Source organism: Gopherus evgoodei, chromosome 12, assembly GCF_007399415.2.
Source record: "Gopherus evgoodei ecotype Sinaloan lineage chromosome 12, rGopEvg1_v1.p, whole genome shotgun sequence".
In the NCBI taxonomy this organism is placed as follows: Eukaryota; Metazoa; Chordata; order Testudines; family Testudinidae; genus Gopherus; species Gopherus evgoodei.
In genome coordinates, this window is record NC_044333.1 from 13,938,268 (window position 1) to 13,965,440 (window position 27,173).

Consider the following 27,173-nt stretch of genomic DNA (forward strand, 5'->3'; position numbering starts at 1 on the left):
TGAGTATTTAGTAGAGAAGGCGGTTATAGTCTTTTGATTGTTTTCTGTATTTGCAAATGTGTAGTTTGCTCGAAGTATTTTAAATTGTATTTTTGCTGGCGGGGAGGCTTCTTTCTAGTGTCTATAAGCTGTAAGACCCTGTAACTTTTACCATCTAAATTGCAGAGATAACTTTTACTTTTTTTCTTTCTTTTTATTAAAAGTTTTGCTTTTTAAGACCTGTTTGATTTTTTCCCCTTGTTAAGGCTCAAGGGAATTGAGTCTGTACTTAACAGGGAGGGGAGAAGGGTGGAATCCCTTTGTTTTAGATTCATGGAGCTTGAATCTGTCTCTCTCTCCAGGAGCCCAGGGAGGGAACACCTGGAGGGGAAGAAAAGGGGAGGGAAATGGTTTATTCCCCTGTGTTGTAAGACTCAAGGAATTTGGGTCTTGGGGTCCCCAGGGAAGGTTTCTGGGGGGACCAGAGTGCCACAAAACACTATATTTTTGGGTGGTGGCAGTGTATCAGATCTAAGCTGGTAATTAAGCTTAGGGGAATTCATGCTGGTACCCCAACTTTTGGACTCTACGGTTCAGATTGGGGAAAGATACCTTGACACAGGATAACAAAAAAGAGTCAAATCTGTTGTTTTTAAATACCCTAGAAAGTGTTGTTGACTACATTTTCCATGGCTCTCTCTTTTTATTTAAGTTTAAATTTAAAGAAAATTCAATTGAGCCTCTCTGGAAACACCACTGGCACCATCACAAGAAGAATGTAAGTAAATTTACCAAACCCTCTGCAAGAGCTTAATGATTGTGTCACGCTGCAACTCTTTCCTCTGACACTGAGAATTAGCAAAACAGCATTGTCCAGGATACTATGTAATTTTATATCTCAGATAAAGTTACCAGTTTCCCAAATCTTTCTGAACACTACACTAATACTTTCTGTCTAACTTGATGGACACCATGGTCTGTTAAATGTATTTGCTTGCTAAGGGCCATTTCTGTACTGAAAACAGAGGTACATTCAGTGGGATTCCTTGAGGGCACATTGGTTCACCTGCATGGTCCTCAGCACAGGATCAGGGCCTTGATCTTATTTTCAGGAACTTGATTTCTACAGTATTATCCTAATTACAGGCATTAAAGCAGATTCTGTGTCATCGTCCTGTCCTACATTTGTTTTGAACACAATGGGCTACTATATTAGCAGTATAGGAACAACTCATGAGGTTTGTAAGGGTTTCAACTTGCCCCTTTCCTTTAATTTCTCTACCCTCTTACTTTTTTGCCAGAGTAGAACAGCAGGGGAGAAATTAATCAAATTTGCCATAATGTAACCAGTGTTCTTGCTATAGCTGCTCCTTCAATTAGAAAAACAGAGTCCTCCCCCTTGTGACTTTGCATTAATCCCAACCAACACACCCAAATGCAAGAGTCAATGCAACCCAAATTTGAGATACTTACATAGGGCCAGGTCTTGTGAGTTTTTGAACACCCTGAAGCCCATTGACTGCACCACCCTCAAAGAATCAGGCTTAATGTTCTGTGAAAACCTTCCCCTCACCTCGTTATGGATTTCCTCCACTTCTTTTACAACTTGGACTTCCAGTGATTTCAAAGATAAAGCCGCTGAATCAGAATCAACCTGTAAATTCTGAAGTGCAACTTCACACTGTCCAAAAATATATTCCAGTGTTCCTGTTGAGCACTGTAAGAGCACAATAAAATTTAATCAGTTTACAGATCCTTTGGAAGTAATACTGTTTAAGGCAAATAGAAAATAAGATTCAGTGCAAGCCACTGAAATAATCAAAATAATAAAATGAGAGAAAAAGGGGCTGCATTTCTGTGATTTAATTTTATTATGTTTTAATGCAAAATTAGAAAGCTTATAACATTTAATACATGCCAGATTGTTTGTACTGCTATTTAAAATTATTTGCATTGATACAAAAAAGTTTACATTTAAAAATTAAATCACTAAAGATATAACAGACTATTAAAAATACCCTACAGATTTGGGGGAGGGGGTAACCCAGAAACACCATGAAACACATTTGAAATCTTAGAGATTCAAAAGCATGGCTGAAAATTCTTTTTTCTTTCTTTTTTCCTCCCTGCAGATTAGTAGTCTAGAGCATCTAACAGTTGGTCATATTTTGCCCTGCATAGGACTCTCAATGATGTGGAAGGAGAGTTTCTCATACAACATGAAAGTAGAATTTACTCCTAAGTGTAAAGCATATAATACAGTTGCAAAGATTGATTATTCTGTCTTTACTTTGTTTTTAGGAATATAACTTCCTTCAGTGCTGAAGGAAACATATAAATATCTTTCTGACACAAAATAAAAAGATAGGTTTACCTTATAATTATTTTAAGTTAAAAATTTATAACATTAGCTAACTCCCTAGGAAAATCCTTGAGTAAGGACTCCCAGTATCATAATTCTTTGTACTAGAATTTCCATACTATACAATGTGAGGTCACAAAGGTTTATAAAAACAAAACATAAGCTTTTAAAGTGGAAGCTTTTCAAACTGTGGACATAAGTGTGTATTTTAATATCAGAATAACAGAGTGTTGTGAGCACAAGGTTAGAGAGTTCATCTTTTCTGCTGAAAAATAAAGAGCCGTATGCTTCATGCATACAGGTTTATTCCAAAGCTCAGCTGTAGTCACAAGAATGTGTGTTTGTTTTGAAAAATATGTTCCTACATGACAGAAGTTAGACAGATGTGTCCTTATACTACCAAGTCCTTAATCTAATTTGGCAAAATACTATGATATAAATTTAATGTTACAATGCTCTCTTTTCTGATTTATTTATTTTTTTGCTTTTTGCGCTCATTGTTTTCTCTACACAACAGCCAAGGGGAAAAGCAAATAATAGTGAAAAAAAATTAAATACATTCCCGTTGAAATACAACACACACAGTAATGCATTTTGACTTGATAAGACAAATAGTAAAATGTGATTAGTTACCTTTGAAAGAATTATTTTAAAGTGTAATCTCTTGTGAATTTTTTTTTTAAAGTATTATTTGCTTTTTCCTTTTGGTTGCTTTACAGAGAAAAATAACTATGAAAACAAGCAAAAAATAATCACAGTATGAGAGACAAATACCTCTGTTTTCTTTAAAGTTAATGCAATTATGATCAATAGTCAGGAGTACTGAAAGAAGAAACAAATCTAATGAAACAGCACACATCAGCAATCTTGGAAGCACTAGGCTGAATCCTCAGAGCAATGCTCAGGCTACCTGAGAGATGCAAGAGCTTTGTGCACTTTTCTGCTTCCACCTGCAGTTCTAGAGGAAGCCGGGGAATCCAACCTCATGGCTGTTCCACATTGCCCTGACTTGTAGTGGCATCCTAGGGCTGTTGGGATTGCTGATGTGCAGTATATTTAGACCTCATATCCCCTCCCATCAACAGTATGACTCTTAAGTGGAGTATGGCAAAAAAAAACCATGAAAACATTTTTTATAAAAATGTGATTACATGTTTTTGCATTTCTTTAATAAGCTGCGGTACTGCAGTGTAATAGAGAAACTCTATGTGAGGTTAGGCATAAATTGCTCATAGACAAAGAAATTGCCTTTCTCCCATAAAAATCAGTAAGAGTTCTTCCAACAGTAAGCGAAAAGCATAGAACATACACCTCCCACAAAAAGTCAGAGTCATCAGTAAAACCACTAATCATAGTTTAAAACAAGACTGTGTGATCCTAAGTTCATTTCTGTCAGCCACTACTAATAGTGCAAATGACCAAAAAAACAAATCCCTTTCTTACTCACCTCTGCCACTCTGTGGGTAGAGCTGAAGCGTGGCTGAAAACCAGCCAGAACACAATGCTGATGTGTCATATTGAGATCATCTGAGGACAGATTATAATCAGTTTCAGTTTATGGAGAAAAATATCCTAAATACCAAATTTATTCCTACCAAATATGAATAACATACTATAAGGCAAGTGTTTTGAACACAATACAAGGACTTTCCTCTTTTATATCTTTTGAGCTCTTATAAAGTTTTCATAAAGTTGTATATGTTTTTCATTTGTAGAACTTAAGTGCTTAGCAGAAGGTAAATATTATTATCCTGTTTTTAACAAATGGAGAAACAGAGCCAGAGAGATTAATTGAAAATCTGCTGTCTGCCCTATCCAATGGACTGCACTCTCTCCCCAAATGAACGGACAAAAATAAACAAAATTGAATTCTTAAAGTGTTTTCTTTAAACTGAGCTCCCTTTTCCTTATTTTCATTGCACTTAATGCACTGACTTCTTGTTTACATTAATAGTCATGAAGAAGTTTAGCAAGATTTTGTAATATAATTTGAACTATACTTTGGAAAGTTTACACTGTAAAAATGGCAGAATGTGGTTCTGTGTTTGTAGTCTCTCAGTGCCTGAAAATGTCTCAATTATCTCTCACATTTGCTCAGTTTACAAGTAAAAGGAGAATTCCTTCCCTCCTCTCATAAAAGACAGTTCTGTAACAGGAACCCAGGGACTGATAAACAAGTTGTGTTCTTTCTGGCTGATGCATTGTCATCAGTAAGAACTAGAGCTGTCTGGAACTGGAATTCCCATTCTGTGGGAAATTCCAAAATTTCTCCCCCCCCTCCACCTCCTTGAATAAACCTGTTCGGAAATGTAACCAAAAAGAAAAGAAACTTCAAAATCTACCATGGAACAGTAATTCAAAAATTTTGTTTAAAAAAGGCCAAATTTCCATTTTGACCTTTGCTAAGCTTATCCGAGGCTTTCTGAGCTGTCTGGAGCCCCAGCAATGCAAGTAGGAAGCAGGCAGGTCAGGAACCCTGGAAACCCCAACTTCAAGGCTGTCCACCTGGAAGGCTGCTGTGGAGCTGGGAATCCCAGAAGCCTAGGCTGGTGAGGAGCCAGGAAGCTGGAAACCTGGAAGCCCAGGCTCCCACACAGCCCACCTGGTGGGTTGAGCTGGAAGGCAAGCAGGCAGGTATCCATCCCCTGGTAGGCAAAGTTTGATCAGAATTTCACTGAAGTCATCAAGAACCCACAGAATGATCCACAGAATGTTTCTATTTTGACAAATCAGAATTTTCCAGTAGAAAAACATTCAGATGGAAAATTTCTGAGCAGCTCTGGTAATAACATTTTTCCTTTTGGACTCAGAAGCAGCAATAATTTAGAACTCTTTTAAAAATGTTCTAAATCAAGTTGGCTTTGATGTTCAAGTGTCAGAAATTAGAGTCTATGGGCCTTTCGAAAATGGAATTTCAGTAGGAACTACAATGGACAGATGGATCACGCCTGATCCACTGAGGGGCACTCATTCCAAGCAAGAGAGAAAGCACATGGAAGATAGTGTGAGAAAGTGAAGAAGAGAAGTGGTGAATCTGGCATCATAAATGGAGTGAGGCAAGCAAGAGTGATCCAGTGAGAGAAAGGGTCAGAGATAGAGCCTGGGAGGTAAGAAAGAAAATTTTCAACCTGATTTGATAGGCAAGAGGAAGGCAGCAGAGGGACTGGAAGAGGGTCTGAGTGGCTGCTGGAGGGGAGAAAAATGTATTAAAGGCGGTCAGGGATATGCAGGATATGCAGGATATCCATTATGATTATTGCAGAACCATATTATAATTAGTCGCTTATACATTAATGTCGCTTATACATTAAACCTGTGGCCACCTAGGAATCCACAGCTGTCTTTCTACTGCAAACCATGGCCATTGAGGTCCACAAAGAGAAAGCAATACTATGATTCTGTTCCTTTTGCTACCATTTGAGTGAAGAGAGAAACAATTTGGTACAAATGTAAATTTCTGATCGTGAGAGGCTTAGGGCTGGAATAGGAAGAGTCTTACAGATCAGGACTGAGCTGCATTGCAAGGTTGTGTAGGGAAGCTTGCACAGTCTAGGGTGACCAGACAGCAAGTGTGAAAAATGGGGACAGGGAATGGGAGGTAATAGGTGCCTATGTAAGAAAAAGCTCCACAAATCAGGACTGTCCCTATAAAAATTGGGACATCTGGTCACCCTAACAGTATCTGCCTGTGTGATGCCTGCACAAAACTTCATTTAAATACTTTTTAAAACAAAGACAGAAATCACTCTGTACAGACATATGAGAGTTAAAGGGTATCAAGCCAAATCTTGAAAACAAAAACATAGCTCTAAATATCACAGTCATCTCTATGAAGAATGATCACAAAAAGCAGACTGCTTAAGTACTTTTGTTCAATTCAGTACCAATTAATTTGATGCAGTCTGTGTAGCAAACACAGCATTATAAGTATTACATTTTGATTTGCACCTTCATTCAAACCCTTGGCAACCCTTTCATTGTAGAGCTGTCTCTTCTTGAAATTGCTTCCAACTGTCTCTAATCCTTTATGACTTTTAGAAAGAACCTTGTAATTTTAATTTAAGAGTTTATAATTCATCTAAAACTGTAATTGTATAAAAATGGTTGAAGCTTCATGGATCATATGTCTCAAAGGATATTGAAAAATACATTCTAGGCCTTAAAAGATTACTCCAAAGATTTTTTTCTCTACAATTTGAAAGAAAAAAAATTGCTTGTTAAATGAGACATTGCCCATTTGGCGGCAGTCACTTTTAACTAACAACATTGCATAAAAATTATTTTATCAGTATTAGAGGTAGATTAAAACCTGGCCAACCCTGCCACGCCCACCCTAGCTTCCGTGCATACTGATGGTTCAGATAAAATACAGTACATATGGATACAACACCAGTTTTTAAGTTTTTGCAAAATTAAATTCTATCTGATGAGATTTGCAAACCCAAACCAAGGCATCCCGCTCAACTTTAAAAACATTATACACCATATGGCTGGGGAGGGGGAGGGGGAAATAGGTCATCAGTCCTGCAGAAAGATCTGCTTGCATAGACTTTTACAACTCACTCTACTCAGAGAGTGGTGAAACACTGGAATACTGAGTAGAGTAGAAGGGAGGTGGTGGACTCTCCTTCCTTAAAGGTTTTTAAGATCAGGCTTGACAAAGCCCTGGCTGGGATGATTTAGTTGGGAATTGGTCCTGCTTTGAGCAGGAGGTTGGACTAAATGACCTCCTGAGGTCCCTTCCAACCCTGATATTCTATGATACTGCAGGAGTCCCACTTAATTTGTGTTGGATTAAGGGTCAACATGGAGCACAATTTCAGTGGGACTCCCACAGGAGTAAGGTCCATGCATGCAGATCCCTTTGCAATTTCAGAACATAAGTCAATAAAGTATATAAGCAACATAATAACTATGCAAAGTGAATTTTTTTCAAAGGGACGCTTTCAGTTTTAATCTTAATCACCATCAACTGAATCCTAACAATGAGCTAAACGCAGGCACTACACACACAAACTTTTTACACATATATGGAAGACAATGGACATGATAAACAATTTTCAGAGACAAGAATGCTCTTTAAGTTGATAGCATTCTTTCGTCAATTGCCTTTTTCATCACATATTAGCAAAGAGAACCAATGGCACAGGTACTACTGCATGATATGGCCGGTATACCCATTCTAAAGTGCCAGTGTCTGCAGAAGCTGGGAAACCCTTTTTCAGTGGACTACTGCCAGTTGCTGTAGTTGTAACCTTATCTCTAAAACTTGATCAGGCATTTCTCAAGTTTGTAGTGTTCTAGAATCTCTAAACTATACCAAAATTAAGATGACAATTCATGAAATATCTGAAGAACACACTTAACTTCAACATATGCTTAACTATCCTGAGTTTCCTTGAATTGGGACCTAAAAAAACTGCTTGTGTATGATAAAAACTGAAATGCCTAAATCAACTGCCCAACATTGCAAAAGGCCTTACACTTAAGAGAACAAACCAAGGAATCTAGTGTTGCTCTGTGTTGGGAGAGATAACTTCCAATTTTGTATGGGGTACTATGAAAAAAAGAAGGGAAAATAATTTCATCGATATACATAACGCAACTCGAGGGAGGGTTTAGATCAAGGTGTATTGATTTCCTATTTCCTCAACTTTCTGCCTGCCCATTTCCAACATATTGTCTGCCACTTCAGAATGAAGTCCCATTATAGGACTTCTGTTTCTGGTAATTCAATGCATGATTTATTAGAAGAAATTAATCACATGCATAACTGGGTACAGGTAATCAAATCCACCTTGGAAAACAAATGTTATCAACTTGCAGTCTTTATAATCTTGAGTGTTTTCGGATGGATGGTATACGAAGATGTTTTACTTCACAAATGAAGTCTGGAAACAGCAGAAGAGCAAGTTTAAGCAGGTTTTCCTATTGCCAAAAATATTTTTTTAAATAGAAGATGATACAGACTCACCTGAAACAAATAACTCAGAGGTCACACACAACAGCACACCACAGTTATAATATGGAACTAGCAGGAGCAAGGATTTGCTGCAGAACTGAATTGCTTTTAGTACAGACCTCTATCGCTTGAGCTATCAGAATAACTTGGAGCAGCAAAAGTGTCATGATATGCCCTGTGTGGGCCAGTTACTGACACATATTGTGCAAGTGGGTCCTGCGAGTGTTTCCTGGACTGCAGAGGAATGTTGGGACTTAGGTACCCTGGACTCTATTACAGGTTCTGAATGGAAGTATGTGCTACAGAACCTTCTGCCTCTATCCCCACTAGCCTTCCTCCTTCTGACTTTGCCCCCAGCATGTCCCCCTCTGAGACTACTACGCCAGCCTGTCCTTTTCCTACACTATAGCCTAACCCATGTCCTCTTCTGCTCCTAGTTCCCCACATCTTCCTCTGCTCCTCTGCCCAACCACACCACACCCCAGCCCCTATCCACTCCTCACTCCTCTTCGTTTTGAGGCAATCTGCTTCCTCCTTCTCCTCCACACTGCTTAGTAGGCACCAGCAGAGGGAACAGTCAGAACACAGAAGAGAAATTTCAAGAAAAGTCCTGCTCAGTCCCTACAACCCTGAGATGGAGCATGTCCAATGCAGACAAAAAGTTCAGAGAATTTAGCAGCCAAACTCCAACACTCCTCTGGCTAAAGATGTGGAAATGACAAATTTCAGATGTTTATTACTCAGCCAAATTTGAGCAGATTTTCAAGGGGACAGCAAAAGGCACTTCTCTGACTACAGTGCAAGAGCCCTGCCAAATTTCAAGTCCCTGCTCCCAAGCACTAAGAAGCTAGAGCTTATCAAGAAAACAGTTAAGAATTTTTTTTAACATTGGTAAAAGAAAATAATTCCCCTAGCCTCATTCTCTAAAGTGGCTGAACTGTTTTTGCTTTCAAAAAGAACTTCAGCCTGAGGCAGATGCTGAGCATGGAAAATTTCAACCAAATAGTCAAAAGTTTCCCAATGTTACACACAACGAACACCAGGTCCTGTAATAGGCAACCTTACCTATAAGTGTCTCTGCCAGCTCTGCCAATTATAATGGCTTTGTAAGTTTTCAGGCCTAAACATTATCTACTCAGACACAAAGGTGAACATGAATTACTATTAAATAATTATTTCTTCAAAAATAGGTGATACAGCAATCTTTCCCCTCTCAAATTGAAAGTTATATATCTTAGAAAATTACATCTTTTGAGGGATTGACAGTCAGTTGAAAGGTTCCTAGAAAAGATAGGTCAAAAGATGGCACAAGTTTACACCAAAATGGACTCAAAGAGAAAAACAATTTTTTTTTCTGTTTCTGAAGTTCTTGGCTAATACATGAGAATGAGTTTGAAACAGAGTTCTTGAGGTTAACCATTCACTGTTACTACTATATTTTATATGGTGATCTTTACTTCCATAGGACATGTCTGGCTTAACTATATTTTCCAATTTTTTGAGCTGTCTAAAGATAAATGGTATGTTTATGTTCTTTTTTTATTTTGTTTGCTTGTTTTTTATTACAGTCATGATTTGATTATCTCTGTGCTACAGCATTAGATCTGTATATGTATAGCCTTTGTCAGAGAAGTCAATGGATGAGTGTGTGAATAATTGAACTGTGGCATCAATATGGTGACAAACCAATGCAGATACAGGGAACTGATGGTTGTAATTCCACATGCTATTGCTAAAGACTAGCAAAATAAACCAAATACAGGAAGGCAAGAAGACATAACTTTTTGCCCGATCCTGTGATCACAGCTCCTACTGAGTTCAGTGAGAGGATTACTCTAATGAGAAGGGCTGCAGGGCTGAGCTCTTGATTATGAGTACGTACAATGATTCCTGGGAATAGCAAGGTAATGCTTGCAGTACTAACGACAACTATCAATTTTTTGCCTTTCCTCCCTAGCTTATTGTTTCTATTGAACCTCTTCAGGTAATTGTCTTTTTATCACCAATGTTGCCATGCATGATGCCTCTAATTTAAAGCGCAGCATAATTTTCAATATTCTAAATGCAAATATATCTAACAATACAAACGAACAAATATATATATAAAAATAAAGATGTGTACTTATTCTTGTGATCATTTTAGTGTAAATACATATACAGACACAATGGAGCTAAAATGCTTAATCACGATTCTGCCATCTCTCTGGTTCCATTTGGATTTAGTCATGCGACTGAAACTAAGGAAGTTTTTTGATGACTGGTATCCCATTATAAAAATGGGAGTGGGGGCAGGGATAGCTCAGTGGTCTGAGCATTGGCCTGCTAAACCCAGGGCTGTGAGTTCAAACCTTGAGGGGGTCACCTAGGGATCTGGGGCAAAATCAGTACTTGGTCCTGCTAGTGCAGGCAGGGGGCTGGACTCAATGACCTTTCAAGGTCCCTTCCAGTTCTAGTCTAATCTCCAATTATTATATAGCTATGCAAAAGATAGTTTCTAAAAATAAGATACACAAGCCTTTTTCCCCAAAAAACCATCTGATGCATGCATCAATAGGGATGAACAACCCTTTTGCAATGCTGTGTGTTTTGCATATCAAAAACTGGACTTGCAAAACTAGTTACAATTCACAAACTTGATTCTGTCAGCATTATCTTACACAATCCACAAGTTTCAATGGATGAGGTAATGTTACAGGAAGCAATTCTCCATAGGTCTACCCCAGGGGTCTCGAAGTCCCAGCCCATGGGCCATCTGCTGCCCAAGAACCTCCTCACTGCGTCCCACGTAGGAGAGACGCAGGCAGACACACTGCCAGCAATGTCTGCTGCAGGCGCCACCCCCCACAGCTCCCATTGGCTGGGAGAGAGGGACAGAGATACCACCACTAGTCGCTGGGCAAAGTCAGTCATGGAAGCAGCCTTATTAGTTGCTGGGCAGAGTCAGCCATGGAAGCAGCATCAGTTTTTCCACAATCAAAATACCGAACACAACTATCTGATGCACACCTTGCTGCAATCCTGAAGGTTTCAACTGCTCAGTGACTGAGGCCAAACAACAAACTGACAGAACTGATGCGTTGCCAGGAGTCTGGCAAACACTAAACTCTCCGGCAGGCAAAGGACTGTATAAAGTCATATGACTGTTTTATTATTTCTAAGGAATTTAAAATAAAAAATATAATATAAAAGTTTTTCTTTTCTGAACACCATCTTCAGTGACATTATGGGCCCGCTGGAAGGATTTGAGGACTGGCACTGGTCCTAAGGTAAATTGAGTTTGAGACCCCTAGTCTACCCCTTCACACACAGCTTCATCCCTGCATTTCAAAAGTAGAGATACAAACATACAGGTAGCATACTATGGGGCTGTTGCAGCAATGTTGAGGGAATGACCCCACACAAGTTCAGTTTCCTTCCCCCCAAGAAATTATAGGCAAAAGAACCATCTTCTAATCCTTTCTTCACCTTCATGGAGAAAAAAGTGGAATATAATAACTGGCCCTAATCAGGGAATATTTATAGTATTTAAACAAAAAAAATGTGTGTAAAGAAAACACAGAATGGATTAAAAGATTGAACTGAACAATGTGTCAGGGATTTGCCAAACTATATGATCAAAGTTCCATAACAACAAATAAATTTCTGGGGCTAACAGTCTTAATAATCATGGGGGAAAGAATTTAGATCAAACATGGAGTCAAGAGAGCAAACAATAAAGTTAAAAAAAACATATTCAAGATGCTAAAGAGCAAAAAAGGTTCAAGTTAATATATGGAAGTACAGGCACATTAACTGGCTCAAAATAGTTTAATGAGCCACTACATACATGTGGAAATGTTTCCATTAAAGGAATATCTCCAACCACAGCCCACCCCCACAACGTGTGTGCCTAAATTCTGGTTAATGAAAATAATTTTTGATGCTCCTTGAACTATAATTTGTTCAGGAAAAGAAGACACCAAGTTCATCTTCAAGCTGCTTTAAACCCCTAACCTTCAAGCAACATTTGATCGATGGGAAACAGCTGTGGAAAAGTAAATCTTCCCCCTTTGAAAAAGCCCAGAGTGTATTTTGGTTAAGTATGTTTTGAAGTCATGGTAGGAAAATTAGTGAAAATTGTAAATCTATTTGCAAATCTGGTCATGTCTAACTCTAAATTTAGAGGAAAGATTCCAATTTAATAGTAAGACCATGACAACCCTAGTTAAGCATGCTCTCAACCACAGCAGCTGGGGCTCTTCGCTCACCTCCACGTGCTGTGGATTTATTACATGCACCTAACACGTTTCATATTAGACACCCCTTGACTGTGTACTTGAGACAGCAGTGTTCAGTATGTGTTTCCTCTACAGACCAATATATTATTCTAAATTGAGCTAAACTGTTTCCGTTTCATAAGTGCTATAAAGTTCAGATTCCAGTTATCAGGCAGCAGGTTTGCAGTCCCTCTGCAGAGCTATTTTTCATGTGAGAAAAATAACAAAGATTATTAAAAAAAGTTAATGTCATATTAAAGTTAATTTTTCCCCCCTTAAATCAAAAGTTCTTTTTGATATTGTGATAGCATATCTCAAAATAGACAAATCTGAACACCTGATGTTTGGCACATAATATGCAGTTCAAGACATTACTTAATACATCAGCATATTTCAACTGAAGACAAGAGCTGAGAAAGCAAGTGTAAAGCTAACCTTAGATACTGCATTTTTAAACACAATTCTTCTCAAAGTAACAAAGAATCATATCATAGAAGCGCCTGTGAGCGGGACACCCTTAAGAATATATATATATATTTTTTTTTGAAGGGCAAAAAAATTCATCCACTATTTCCTGTTCTTTGAAACACTATTAAAAAAATACAATTTACAATACTATATCTCTCAAAAATAAATGCAGAGGTTCATGGAAACAACACATTTGGATTGTATTTATTTTGTGCTAAGATGGCCACAATCAAAGTACATAACTGTCCAACAAAAACGTTATAATTAAGGAGTCTCTACTTCTAATGGAGGTTGTATAAATTATAGTGTTGACTCAGCCATCTGTCGGCTTTTATTAATAATAAAAATAATTTGTATTTTGAGAAGTTATCATTAAAAATGTCAGTATTTAACAAATGTTCACACAATGGTATTGATGAAGAGATTGTGCTACTTCCTGTACATACATAAGCAAAGGAAACAGAGTATCTCAGATACCACTGTGCAATAACTATTGATAAATGCTGGCTTTTAAATAATTAACTGCACACTGAATCTGACATCTTTTCTCATAACACCTATGTAAAGTAAACATATTATTTTACAAATGGAAAAACTGAGGCACAGAGAGGTGAAGCTACTTACCACCATCATATGAGTTAAAGACAGAGTCAGGAAGATTATCCAGAAGTTATGACTGTCATTCTCCCTGTTGTAACCATTAAATATGCTGCCCTCACCCTATATCAGCATCTACCAGCTGATTCCAAAAGTCACACTGGTACAAGTCTGGATGGTACGAATTCCAGATGGATCAAACAGCATGTTCCCTAACTGTTTCCATTGTTTTTGCAGCCATGATGGAGGAGGTACCACAGAAGAATGCGTACAATGTGGAAATACAGGATAAATTAACTAATATTTGGTCATTTGCGATCATGCTACCTCTAATATAATGTTCCCATATTTTAAATCTCCAAATATATTGAATCACACCTTATATGTCATTCCACATATGTATCTACTCTTAAAATAGTGTGCTTGCAAACCAACATGAAGAAGATATAAAACAACCCAATGCTGATGTAAGTCCCTTAATTACAGGTTACTACCAGCTGTATTAAGTCACTCATTTCAACTCATAAAACAGATATGATTTAGTCAGAAAGTTTCATTTCTAGGATGGACCCTTCTATACTATTACTGCTGTTAAATTCAAATAATAGATGTTTTTGTTAATCTTGCTAAAAGGTAACTGTGATTTAGAAACCTAGAAGAGAAAATCTAACACCTGCTCTACAGAATCCCAAACAGTAGTTTTCTATGAAGAATTAATAGGAAAAAGAATGATTTATACACTGTAACTGGAAAAATGTTTAATATGTCCTCTGTTTCCACCTAAACATGATCAGGATGTTGTTAGGTGTTAAATAAAATAAAATTTTTGACCCGTCCTTTATATAGCATTTCCAGCAGTACCTGAGCTGGAAGTTAACTCCTATCAGGGGAATAAAGAATGTCCTTACCATTTGAAAGTTTAGCTAGCTATAAATTACTGTACTAGAATAAACAGTACTAAAATCACAGTACCATTCCACAATGTCTTCTGAATCAGCTGGCCAACAAGGCTGATTAAGCACAAACTTTAGAGTCAGTAAGAATTAGATGAATCTGTCCATCTGATGTTAGAACAGCTATTGCACAAAGATGGATTACAAACTCTTACAAAGGGAATTATTAACTGCCACATAACCTTCACTTTGATTATAAAAAAATCTCTCTCTCTCCAGACTGCCAGCCCACATCCTAAAGAAAGAAGAAAAGTCAGACGCATCTTCTATATCACAGTATTCCAGGATTTCACACAATTCCGTATCTTAATCTGTCAGATGCTCAAGTCTGAAAGTGTTTAAAAGCACAATGGCCACACTCTGCTTTTAGTTACACATATGTCACACTGTTGACAGCAGAGCAGTGTAACTCAGAGCAGAACAAGGTACAAGACATTAGCAGGCACTCTGAAAAAAAATCACTGGTAGTAACTAAGTTGTTCAGTTTTACCTGATAGACAGTGGGGAAAAGCGAAAAGGAAAGCTACCCCAATAAGTAGGCAGGTAGGAGGAACTGCTTTGTGGAAGTACCTTGGCCCTCTGCATACCAGAAGTGCATGAACTGGGATTGTCAACAAGGGTGATCAAGGGTGAACAACCAATACAGGCAACCACTGCAGTGTCACAATGATTGTCTGAGTTTTAGGTCATATGGCTCATGGTGTGATGTAGATGCGGTTTATTCACAAGGAGATTTAATTAGGGGGAAATGCCTATCCAGAATGAACCTACCTATGTTCCCTGACTTGCTGCCTTGTAGTATTAACAGCAGTGTTGGACTTCAGCTGCCAGAACCAGTGGGCCTGATTTAATTCTCTTGTCCCCCAAACAAGAGATGCATCCAGGCTCCTTGGAATAGAACAGCTCACTTCTACACCATAATTCCAACATTGGCGGAGGGTATTCTTGAATACACACTGATCAAAGTATAACAGAATGAGAGAAAGGCTCATACTTAAAGCACGTGACCGACACACCATCAGAAAACAGTGCAAAGAAGTACTAAGAAAATCTCATCCTGAGCCAAGGACTCAGAAATATAAAAGACAACAGCAATATATACAACTTGTTTTTATAGCTATATATATGGAAATTTAAAAAACAAATGAAATACATATAGTCCATCTTCCCTCAAAACTGCACAGTCAGAGAGATTTTTGTAATAAGACAATGAAGTAGATGGCTATTGTTCCCCAGGACAAATGTGTCTTGAAAGGAGGAAGAGGAAGCTTCAAGTAAAAATAAGGAATAAACATCTCAGCTTCTCATACCGATAGTTAATCCTGCAAAGTACAAGCTGAAGGAATTTTCCTATTGTGCTGAAGCTAACCTCAATTGCAATCTGAGCATCAGATAGGGAGAGGCTTAACAGGTAAACTTCACTGTGCACCACTAACAAACAAGAAAAATACGAAGAAAACAGTCTCCAAAGACAAAACAAAAAACAAAAAAAACCCAAAACACCACAAAGTAATTACACATTCTGGCCAGATCCTCAGCTATTGTAACTCAACCCCATCCAACTGACATCAATGGAGCTAAGATAATTTACTCCAGTTGATGGTCTGCCCTCTATTTTCAACAGAAACATTTGCATTCCTAAGCTTTTGAAAATTACCCAGCATAAAATAGCAGTCTCCTGGGTGAAGGGGTATTGCCAGTCCAGGTGTCTTTATGTCCCATGCTACCTTCAGGCCTACATGCCAATCAGCTGGGTCTCTCCCTTCCACATGCTGTTCATTAACTTTGTCACTTTCAGAACCTAAAAAAGAAAAAGAAAAGAGAAATAAGAAAAAGAAAAAGAAATGAGGCAGGATAAGAACAACACAATACAAAGAAGAATTTAGTAGAGCAAATCCAAGTATGTCAGGTATGGTCGTAACCACTGAGCCTAATTTTCCATTGCCCTGCACCTCATGGAGTCACTGATGTCAATGGAAAGTGAGTATAAAATAGGTGTAAAACACTACTAACCCAAAATGAGGCACAAGGCGATGGAGAATCAGGACAATAAAGTCTGGCACCACATCTAAAATTCCCCACAGTTCTGCGATGTTTGGATCTGAGGTTTTGGAGTGGGTTTTTTTTGTTTGCTTGTTTTTTAAATATTATTAAAACTACAGTAATATGCTTACCAATATTAGAGCAAAACGATGATACCACATATGTAAGAAGAAACAAATTCTAAGATAACTTTGAGCCAAGGATTTCAAAGCACTTAAAAACAATTAAACTTATTTACGTGTTATTAGTTCTAATTTTACCAAAGCATAAACTGCGGTTCAGTAAAGTTCAAGTGACTTCTATAAAGCCACGAAGAAAATCAGTAGAATTGAAGAGACAATCCTGGAATCTTATCTTGCATCCTCTTCTCATATTATTAGAGTACTCAAACATGTTAGAGATGGCAACAGCCAGTGAAGATTCTGTACAATCTAATCTTCATTTGGTGTCTTATCATTAAACAACATGAATCTGATAAACTAGGAGAAAAATAATAATCCAGTGCAATGAAAAAATATTTGGCGCTCAATCTCTCAACTAGAACTATTTTCAGAGGCTGAGAACAATGCAGTATTAAGTGAAAGATACAGTCTGCATTTATAATAAGATATGTGGAAGCTATGCTGTAATAGTTTAATGGCTTATGTAACAGAGCATTTTGTTGGGGGAGGAGTAGCTATTAATGAGCAACTGGTACTCAACTACCATCAATGGCTAATAATAATAAACAATTGTACGTTGCCTAATTTTTAAAGAATCAATAATTACCAACTGGTTGAATATCTCTATTTCACTGCCATGACAAATACACATTAATGTCCTAATTTTTGTAGACTTTAAGCTTAATTATTTTTAGAACATAAATACTAGAAAAAAGATTTATAACTTTCATTATTCTACACACACTGACAGAGTGGCGTTGACCTCATGCCTTCAGAATATTCAAGTCATTCATCACAGGTGGCTACTACAGTGTTTACTTAGTTGGGGGAAGGCATAATAGTTAATAAAATTCTAATAATTTTCCAGGTGATTTAAATTTTGCTTAAATTCTGGAACCAGGAAGAAAAAAAAGTAAATATCCCAGAGCCCCAAAGCTGACGTCCTTGTTTACTCAGGCAAAACTCCTATTATAAGATCAGCCCCACAATACTGCCCCTCACTATTGTTCTTCTCATCCTGCTAAAGCTTTGTCTCAGGATCAGTGCACAGCTCTGGGCCGTTCCATCAAGGAGCACACAAATGAGAAAACAACAGCTAGCAAATACTCTGAGAAAAATCAATACTAAAGTCTTTCAGGGGCTTTCATATTTTCTGCCCTGTTCAAATAAATCGTAACTTAATTTAAGAAAAAATGCTTTCTGAAAACTGCAAATAGGATGGCTTTCAAGGCATTTTTAATGCAATACATCATGGATATTATAAAAAGAGGTAACCTTTGTGGGTTAACTCTGTCTGTTATGCTGCTTTCCCATTCACTTTGGCAGCAGCACTGTTCACAATATGGCACCAATAAAATATAGAACTACAATCAGAGACAGCAATTTCAATCAAAGTTTCCTAGGGTCTCCTCATAAATCCAGCACCTTTGGAATGTGCTCGTTAAAATGACTTAGTTTTTTGCAGTTTGATAAAATTTTTATTGCTTAAGTGCAGAGTTCAAATGTAGCTCACAGACTCTCTTTCCCTATGTTCCCAATGAATGCACCTAATAATTATCTGCAGCAGTTGAAACTTATTACTCTTACCATGTTATTCTGGAAACAAATGGAAGCAAGCTGCTACTTGCTTCTGTCAGTTATGCCAAAGTGATTTTAAAATAAGGCTTCTCATCATTTGTGGCATATCCCTACGTTAGCTGGCAAAACTTTTACGTAAGGAGAAGTTATAATAAAACCCTATTGTCACCTCAAGGAGCAATGAGGCCATATATTTGTTTAGACAAGTATAGTTCCGGTTTCAGTTAAAACATTTGGATGTTTCAAGTTCTACAACTAAACTATTGGTATTGTAATCATATGGGTCTTGCATATACATAGCATCTTTAATACAAATAGATCTTAAAGAGATTTGTTTACTTTGGAACAAACTATACAGAAATTGCCAAATTTGGCAGTACTTAATAAAACAAAGCAAAACTCCCATTGATCTGCTCAATAAAGGACTGCAGAATCTGGCCCTCACGTATTAATTTGCTCACATCCAAAATGAAATGTTGCCACTGTGTAACAAGCTTACAGCAACATTCCTCAACAGTTTGGACATACAGTACAGACCCAACCGTAATTAAAGAGGAAGTTGTGATAGAGAGAACATAGTAACTGAAGTAGAATTTGGCCAGAACACCAGGTTTGATGTCCCAGTCCAGTATTTCAGAGGTATTCTGAATCCCAGAATCTTGAACCTGCGTGTCACAGCTTGCCCAGAGCAAAGCAGTTCATGCAAGGAGCTCCTTCCTTGTCCTTCAACAATTAATTAAAGTTCGACTCAAATATTGGCCACCTGAATCTTTGAACCTCAGAACAAAATAACCAGTTTGTCACATTGCTTCAGGTGAAGGTAGAGAGGATGGCTAGGCCCTGATCAGGATCTGGGGTTCTGCGTTAGGACCAAGAGAACTCCTCTCCTGTCCAGCTTCACCCAGCACTCACAATGGTGACGTCCAGAGTAGAGGACCTTTCTTAAAAATAAAAGACGCCCCACCAGCAGCCCTCCCGCTCTCAAAGGTACTCAGGAATCAAACCATATTGCACATGTTAAATTGGACTCAGAAATCAACTGGAAGTCATGACAGATCATGCAACACTCTGAATGAGAAGCCCCATTCAACAGGTGGGTAGTTTTATTCTTCACTATCTGAAGTTTCAGTGGTTGTGGTAAAGGATAGCCCCATATACAGCATATTAAATAACCCAATCTGGACATCACAAAACACGTATTTCTGTGGTTTGCATCCTGGCCAAAAACTCTTTATAGTTCAAGATTCTTTATAGCTCAACTGATCTAACTTGGACTGTGACTTCCATCACAGGCGCTCTAACCATCTTTTAAAAAAATGATTCTCTAAAAACAATATACTGGTATTAACAAGGGTGTCATTTGAATTTTCAGTACCAACTGGGATTTATATATACAAATTCAATGGATTTCCTGAAACTGCATTCTTATCAATTTGTCCCTTCAACAGAAGTCGCAATTTTCTCCCAACAGTTAGTGTCTGAACATATCAGGAACATAAAAACTGAATTTGGGGAAGTTATTTCATCTCTAAATTGATGTGGGAGAGAAATCTTATTGATATAAACAGTGATGCTGGTGAGAAAAACAGACTGACAGCTTTAATTCAAATAAAGATTTAATATTAACATTATGAAGAGCTGCTATTAACTTAACTTTTCACAACTACATCATTCTTATAGACAGTTATTAACTTGTTGAAAAGTACTCAACAATTGCTCTAAACCTACCTGAGAAAATTACCTCTATCTGGTTACCGAGTAACAACCAACTTCTAGCAATTATTGCACAATTATACAATTCTCATACAGAAATGCGCATGTGGCTACATATTCAGTACCAGGCAGTGAGGAAATATTTTTATATGTGGCATTTCTTTCCACAGTCAAGTATCTAGAACATATTACTGATGTTAGAAACCACTGACGATAACAGCTTTTATGTTGTACAAATTAATTATTCAGTGTCCATTAAATAGAAAATAGAGGAGATTACTGGTCAATTATAAATCTTTAGGATCATTCCAATTGTTAATTATTATTATTAACCACTGAGGAAGTGGTCAATGTTGAATCTCAGTTTCTTTCCCCACTATTGTAGAAATGATGGGGCAGCTATTAAGTTTAGCAAAGAGATGTTTCTTTTAAAAACATGAAAAACACAAATTTTACTTCATGAAAGTAAAAAATAATGGTTGCTTCAAAATAAGTCTTTACTGCAGTTAACATTGGTTTTGTTAAACTGTTAAACATTAACCTGTCAGCTAACAGATCCAGCCATTTATTACTCTAAGAGATTTACAGAGCAAGCATCTCTTATAGGGCAACAAGCCAAACAAAATACAGTAAAATATACAGAGGAAAACTGTTTCTTCAACCTCTAAACCAGCCTGTGAAAATCCCACATAAGTGAAGACAGTGAATTAGGGTCATTGCATGATTTTCCATGAGAAAAGGGTTAGACTCCTTGGCCTAGAGGACCAATGTAGGCCTAAAGGAAAAACCTCCTTGCAAAGCACACTGTTTTCTTGGGTTGTTTGTTTAACTACAATTATTTCAGGCAGGTCCATAATGAATATATGGCCCACACCAACTTTTCTACAGAGCCAAAGAAAAATGAGTAAGTCTTGTTCATTATATTAATGCTCCCATGCGACGGAAGCTCAGGATAGCATCTTTTTGGTAGACGCAACACTATAGTCCTGTTATAGAGTTTGTTGAAACTCAGAATTCCTGTTTCACAGGAAATTCCAAAAAGTCAAAAAAAATCCATTCCAATTTATAAATTTCCTGCTGAATCGGAATTCCAGAAAAAAATATTTTGAAAAATTGAAAATTTTGTTTTGAATTTGACATTTTTATTTTTATATTATTTTAATGTAATTTATAATATTTTGAATGTAAAATTAGTTTTATATTGAATTATATTATTCTTCAATTTGTTAACAACTGCTACTCCAATTAGCAGAGTAAAATATTTTGTTGTTGTTATGAAACTATTAGACCCATTGAATAAGAAAATAAGATAAACACTCATTATTAATTGAAGTAGCAGCTATTTTTAATATCCTTGTGTTAGCCTGGAATTATTTTTCTAGGATATTACAAGCAGCTGCTACTCTTATTAATACTGACCAAAGCATCGAACTATTTCATTATAACATCAAACAAGAGATACTTTGAACAAGAAAATAAGATAGTATAGTGGAGCATTTTAATTAGAGTAGCAGATGTTTTAATAATTTTAAAAATAAAGTTTATTAAAATATAAAATAAATAGTTATATTATATACCTTTAAAGTATTACACACAAATTTAAATTTCATTTAAAATAAAAAGCCAGGTGAGCCAGGCAGCCCAGAGAGCTGGGCAGCTAACTCCCTGCTTCTCAGGGCCAACCCGCTGGTGAGCAGCCAGGAGCCTAGAAGCCCTGGCTTGGCAACAACCTGCCAGCTGGTCTGCTGAGGAGCTGGGATCCTGGGGTAGCATCAGAAACCAGCCTAGTTCCAGTTAGAATTTCAACAAATTCAATAAGTTCCGGTGGAATGTTTCAATTCTGTTGAATCAGCATTTCCTGGTGGAAAACTGTTCCATCAGAAAACTTCCAAACAGCTCTACTCTGTTAGATGTAGCTTTCACTCTTTTAGTAAATACACACCAAACACTAGCTGGGACAATCAGGCTTGTAACCAGTAAAATGAAAATTGGTTTTAAATACTAATAAGGAATACTGACATACAATGAGGCAGCTTCTGTTTAGGAGATTGAGAATGGGAATACAGTCAGGAAATGTGGTCTATTCACGAACCTTCCAGTGACTTACTGTGTGACCCTCATCAACTTACTTCTTCACCTTTCAGTATTTCAGTTACCACATCTGTACAATAGAGATGGTAATACCTGCCAACTACAGCAAATTGCTGAAATCTACAAATGAAAAGCGCTATAGAATTGTGAAGTATTGTCTTATTAATATTGAAAGACTTATAAAAAAATTTTCACTGCTCACAACTGCCAGCAGTTGAAAACTATAACTAGGAAAATTACAGAAACAGTTCTTTTAAGTTGTCTGATATCTTTTGGACAATGAGAGCTTCTTGGATGGAGGAGTGGAAAAACATTAATTGACAATGTTATTTGCTGCTTATTCAACCTTTTAAGAGTAGTAACTGTTTTTAAAAGTTTACCCATTTCCTTGGATTTATGAAATTAAATGCTTGGGCTATTCCTGTATATTACGTAGCTGTACTGCAGGGAAATTCAATAAGGCTACTGACAAACTGTACTTAGTAAATATGGACAGGGCGAAACTTTTCTAACAGTGTAATGCTATCACATATCAGTGCAGTAAAGGTCATTTTATGCAAGGTATTAAGTGCCTCCTTGCAATTGCTGAGTGCCCTCAACTCCCATTGAAGTCACTGAAAATAGTGGTGTTTGGCACCTATCAGGACGAATGGGTACAAACTGGATATTAGGAAGTTTAGACTTGAAATTAGACGAAGGTTTCTAACCATTAGGGGAGTGAAGTTTTGGAACAGCCTTCCAAGGGTAGTAGTGGGGGCAAAAGACTTATCTGGCTTCAAGACTAAGCTTGATAAGTATATGGAGGGGATGTTATGATAGGATAGTTTAATTTGGGCAATTGATCTTGGATTATCATCAGATAAGTCTGCTCAATGGTCTGTGGGAGATGTTGGATGGGATGGGAACTGAGTTACTGCAGAGAATTCCTTCTTGGGTGCTGGCTGGTGAGTCTTGCCCACATGCTCAGGGTTTAGCTGATCGCCATATTTGGGGTCGGGAAGGAATTTTCCTTCAGGGCGGATTGGCAGGGGCCCTGGACTTTTTTCGCCTTCCTCTGCAGCGTGGGGCATGGGTCGCTTGCTGGTGGATTCTCTGCAGTTTGAGGTCTTCAAACCAGTTTTGAGGATTTCAATAACTCAGTCTTGGATTAGGGGTTGTATAAAAGTAGATGGGTAGGGTTCTGTGGCCTGCCTTGTGCAGGAGGTCAGACTAGATGATCATATTGGTCCCTTCTGACCTATGAGTCTATGAGGAGGTGCTCAGCACCTTGCAGAATCAGGTCCCAGTTTAGTAACATTTCCTTCTTTAAAAAAATACATATATATAGCTTAACTGGAGACAATATGCAGAAGTACAAGAATGAATGAATATATATATATATATATGTATATATATTCATTCTTATCCTTCTGCATATTGTCTCCAGTTAAGCTATACTCCTTAGATTTCCAGGTCCTGCCAAGAGATCATTATTAACAGATGTGTCAAAGTCAGGCTTTGAGATGCATTGGAGAAGAAAATATACAAACTTCAAATCTGAAGTGATCTTCCCATTTTTAAAAAGTAAAATGATAAAATGGTTGGTATGGTCATGAAAATGGCTGATATTTGGAAGTTTTCACCTTTACTTTAATGATTTTTAATTCTAAGCAGAGCCTTTCTTTTATACAGCTCACATTTTAAAAAAAAAGTAATAATATTCTGGCACTATGGTTGGTTAAAACCAACGAAGTGTGTACTAACATTCTATATTACACTAAAAAACAGGTTAAAAGAATAAAGAGTCTGAATTCAACTGAGGAACTCTTTTGTATTCTAACCCATACCTTGGTTTGGCCTTTCTAGTGGTTTTAAAACATGGGATGATCTTACTTATCCTATGTGCTGCACTCTGTGTAGGCACCACTGGGTAAAATAAGAATCCAGAGGCAGCTTTTAATTACAAAGAAATGCAAGATCTTTTTCTTTATGGTTAACTCAAATATGGCTGAATGTAAAGAGCCCAGTTTTCTCATGCATTTCCACAAGTAGGTTTACATTAACGTAGAGAATGTTTCATGTGTTATGAGAGTGCATGAACACCTCCGCTTTGCCTCATGCTTGTGGTTCTCTTATTTAAATGGGTGTGTTTGTAACAACCCAATATAATCTCAATAGGGAGTGTTAATTTACTGGACATTTAAGTATATGGCAGGGGTGGCCAAATTTACTGCTAATCTTCAGAAGTTTGAGAGCTGGGGCGCGCCTGCTGGGGCTTGGGGCTTTAGCTGAAGCCTCGGGCCCCCACAGGTATGCCCTGCCAGCCTGAAGCTGCAAGATCCCCCCCTACCACACTGGGCACAAGCTCCAGCCCACACACCACCACAGGATAGGGAGCTTTAAACTAGGTATTTGGGGGAGATGGTTGGGAGATGTCCAGGTAATCTCCTCGCTGGAATTTAACATTGAGAGAGAAGAAAACTAAGTAAGAAAGGATACAGCCATGGGTATGAGAATGGACGTAAGGAGGAAGGGTAGTGTAGATACCAGTCTAATAGGTGATACTGGTGGTAGAATATCTGTGCTTAATTGGGTAAAGAATGTCAGTGAAGCCAAACGGCAAAAATTAAGATATTTGGACAGTAATGCAAGGAGCCTAGGTAACAAAATGGAGGAACTAGAGCTACTGATGCAGGAAGTGAAACTGGATATTATAGGGATAACAGAAACATGGCGGAATAGAGTCATGACTGAAGTACAGGTATTGAAGGCTATGTGCTGTTTAGGAAAGACATAAATAAAGGCAAAGATGGTGGAATAGCATTGTATATCAGTGGTGAGGTTAACTGTAAAGAAATAAGAAGTGATGGAATGGATAAGACAGAGTCGGTCTGGGCAAAAATCACATTGGGAAAGAAAGCTCCTAGAGCCTCCCCTGATAGTGCTTGGGGTGTGCTACAGACTGCCGGGATCTGATCTGGATATAGATAGAGACCTCTTTAATATTTTTAATGAACTAAACACTAATGGGAATTGTGTGATCATGGGAGACTTTAACTTCCCAGATATAGACTGGAGGACAAGTGCTAGTAATAATAAGGCTCAGATTTTCCTGGATGTGATAGCTGATGGATTCCTTCACCAAGTAGTTGAAGAACCAACAAGAGGGGATGCCATTTTAGATTTGGTTTTGGTGAGTAGCGAGGACCTCATAGAAGAAATGGTTGTAGGGAACAACCTTCATTCGAGTGATCATGAGCTAATTCAGTTCAAACTAGATGGAAGGATAAACAAAAATAGATCTGGGACTAGGGTTTTTTATTTCAAAAGGGTTAACTTTAAAGAATTAAGGAAATTAGTTAGGGAAGTGGATTGGACTGAAGAACTTATGGATCTAAAGGTGGAGGAGGCCTGGAATTACCTCAAGTCAAAGTTGCAGAAACTATCAGAAGACTGCATCCCAAGAAAGGGGAAAAAATTCATAGGCAGGAGTTGTAGACCAAGCAGGATGAGCAAGCATCTCAGAGAGGTGATTAAGAAAAAGCAGAAAGCCTACAAGGAGTGGAAGATGGGAGGGATCAGCAAGGAAAGCTACCTTATTGAGGTTAGAACATGTAGGGATAAAGTGAGAAAGGCCAAAAGCCATGTAGAGTTGGACCTTGCAAAGGGAATTAAAACCAATAGTAAAAGGTTCTATAGCCATATAAATAAGAAGAAAACAAAGAAAGAAGAAGTGGGACCGCTAAACACTGAGGATGGAGTGGAGGTTAAGGATAATCTAGGCATGGCCCAATAGCTAAACAAATACTTTGCCTCAGTCTTTAATGAGGCTAATGAGGAGCTTAGGGATAATGGTAGGATGACAAATGGGAATGAGGACATGGAGGTAGATATTACCATGTCTGAGGTAGAAGCCAAACTCAAACAGCTTAATGGAACTAAATCAGGGAGCCCAGATAATCTTCATCCAAGAATATTAAAGGAACTGGCATATGAAATTGCAAGCCCATTAGCAAGAATTTTAAACGAATTAGTAAACTCAGGGGTTGTACTGTATGACTGGAGAATTGCTAACATAGTTCCTATTTTTAAGGAAGGGGAAAAAAAGTGATCTGAGTAACTATAGGTCTGTTAGTTTGACATCGGTACTATGCAAGGTCTTGGAAAAATTTTTGAAGAAGAAAGTAGTTATGGACATTGAGCTCAATGGTAGATGGGACAAAATACAACATGGTTTTACAAAAGGTAGATCGTGCCAAACCAACCTATCTCCTTCTTTGTGAAGGTAACAGATTTTTTAGACAAAGGAAATGCAGTGGATCTAATTTACCTCGATTTCAGTAGGCATTTGATACGGTTCCACATGGGGACTTATTAGCTAAATTGGAAAAGATGGGGATCAATATGAAAATTGAAAGGTGGATAAGGAACTGGGGTTAAGGGGAGACTACAACGGGTCGTACTGAAAAGTGAACTGTCAGGCAGGAAGGAGGTTACTAGTGGAGTTCCTCAGAGATTGGTTTTGGGACCAATCTTATTTAATCTTTTTATTACTGACCTTGGCACAAAAAGTGGGAATGTGCTAATAAAGTTTGCAGATGACACAAAGCTGGGAGGTATTGCTAATACAGAGAAGGACCGGGATATCATACCAGAAGATCTGGATGACCTTGTAAACTGGAGTAATAGTAATAGGATGAAATTTAATAGTGAAAAGTGCAAGGTCATGCATTTAGGTATTAATAACAAGAATTTTGGTTATAAATTGAGGATACATCAGTTGGAAGTAACAGAGTTTGAGAAGGACCTCAGAGTATTGGTTGATCACAGGATGACTATGAGCCGCCAATGTGATATGGCTATTAAAAAAGCTAATGCTGTCCTGGGATACATCAGGCGAGGTATTTCCAGTAAAGATAAGGAGGTGTTAGTACCGTTATACAAGGTACTGGTGAGATCTCATCTGGAATACTGTGTCCAGTTCTGGTCTCCCATGTTTAAGAAGGATGAATTCAAACTGGAACAGGTACA

The 27,173-nt window shown here is 37.7% G+C and overlaps 1 protein-coding gene across 10 annotated transcripts in view; it reads right to left on the reverse strand.

The window, feature by feature from the left end:
• FTO (FTO alpha-ketoglutarate dependent dioxygenase) overlaps positions 1-27,173 on the reverse strand; it is a 335,810-nt gene that overhangs the window by 225,555 nt on the left and 83,082 nt on the right. For all 10 annotated transcript variants that reach the window (XR_004002860.1, XM_030582220.1, XM_030582224.1 and 7 more), the window contains exons 4-6: positions 16,235-16,378; positions 3,789-3,868; positions 1,553-1,696 (exon numbers count right to left, since the gene is read on the reverse strand). Coding sequence is in view for 9 of the 10 variants with exons in the window: in XM_030582220.1 (XP_030438080.1) it covers positions 1,553-1,696; positions 3,789-3,868; positions 16,235-16,378 (368 nt within the window). In the remaining variant the exon portion in view is untranslated. The remainder of the gene's footprint in view (positions 1-1,552; positions 1,697-3,788; positions 3,869-16,234; positions 16,379-27,173) is intronic.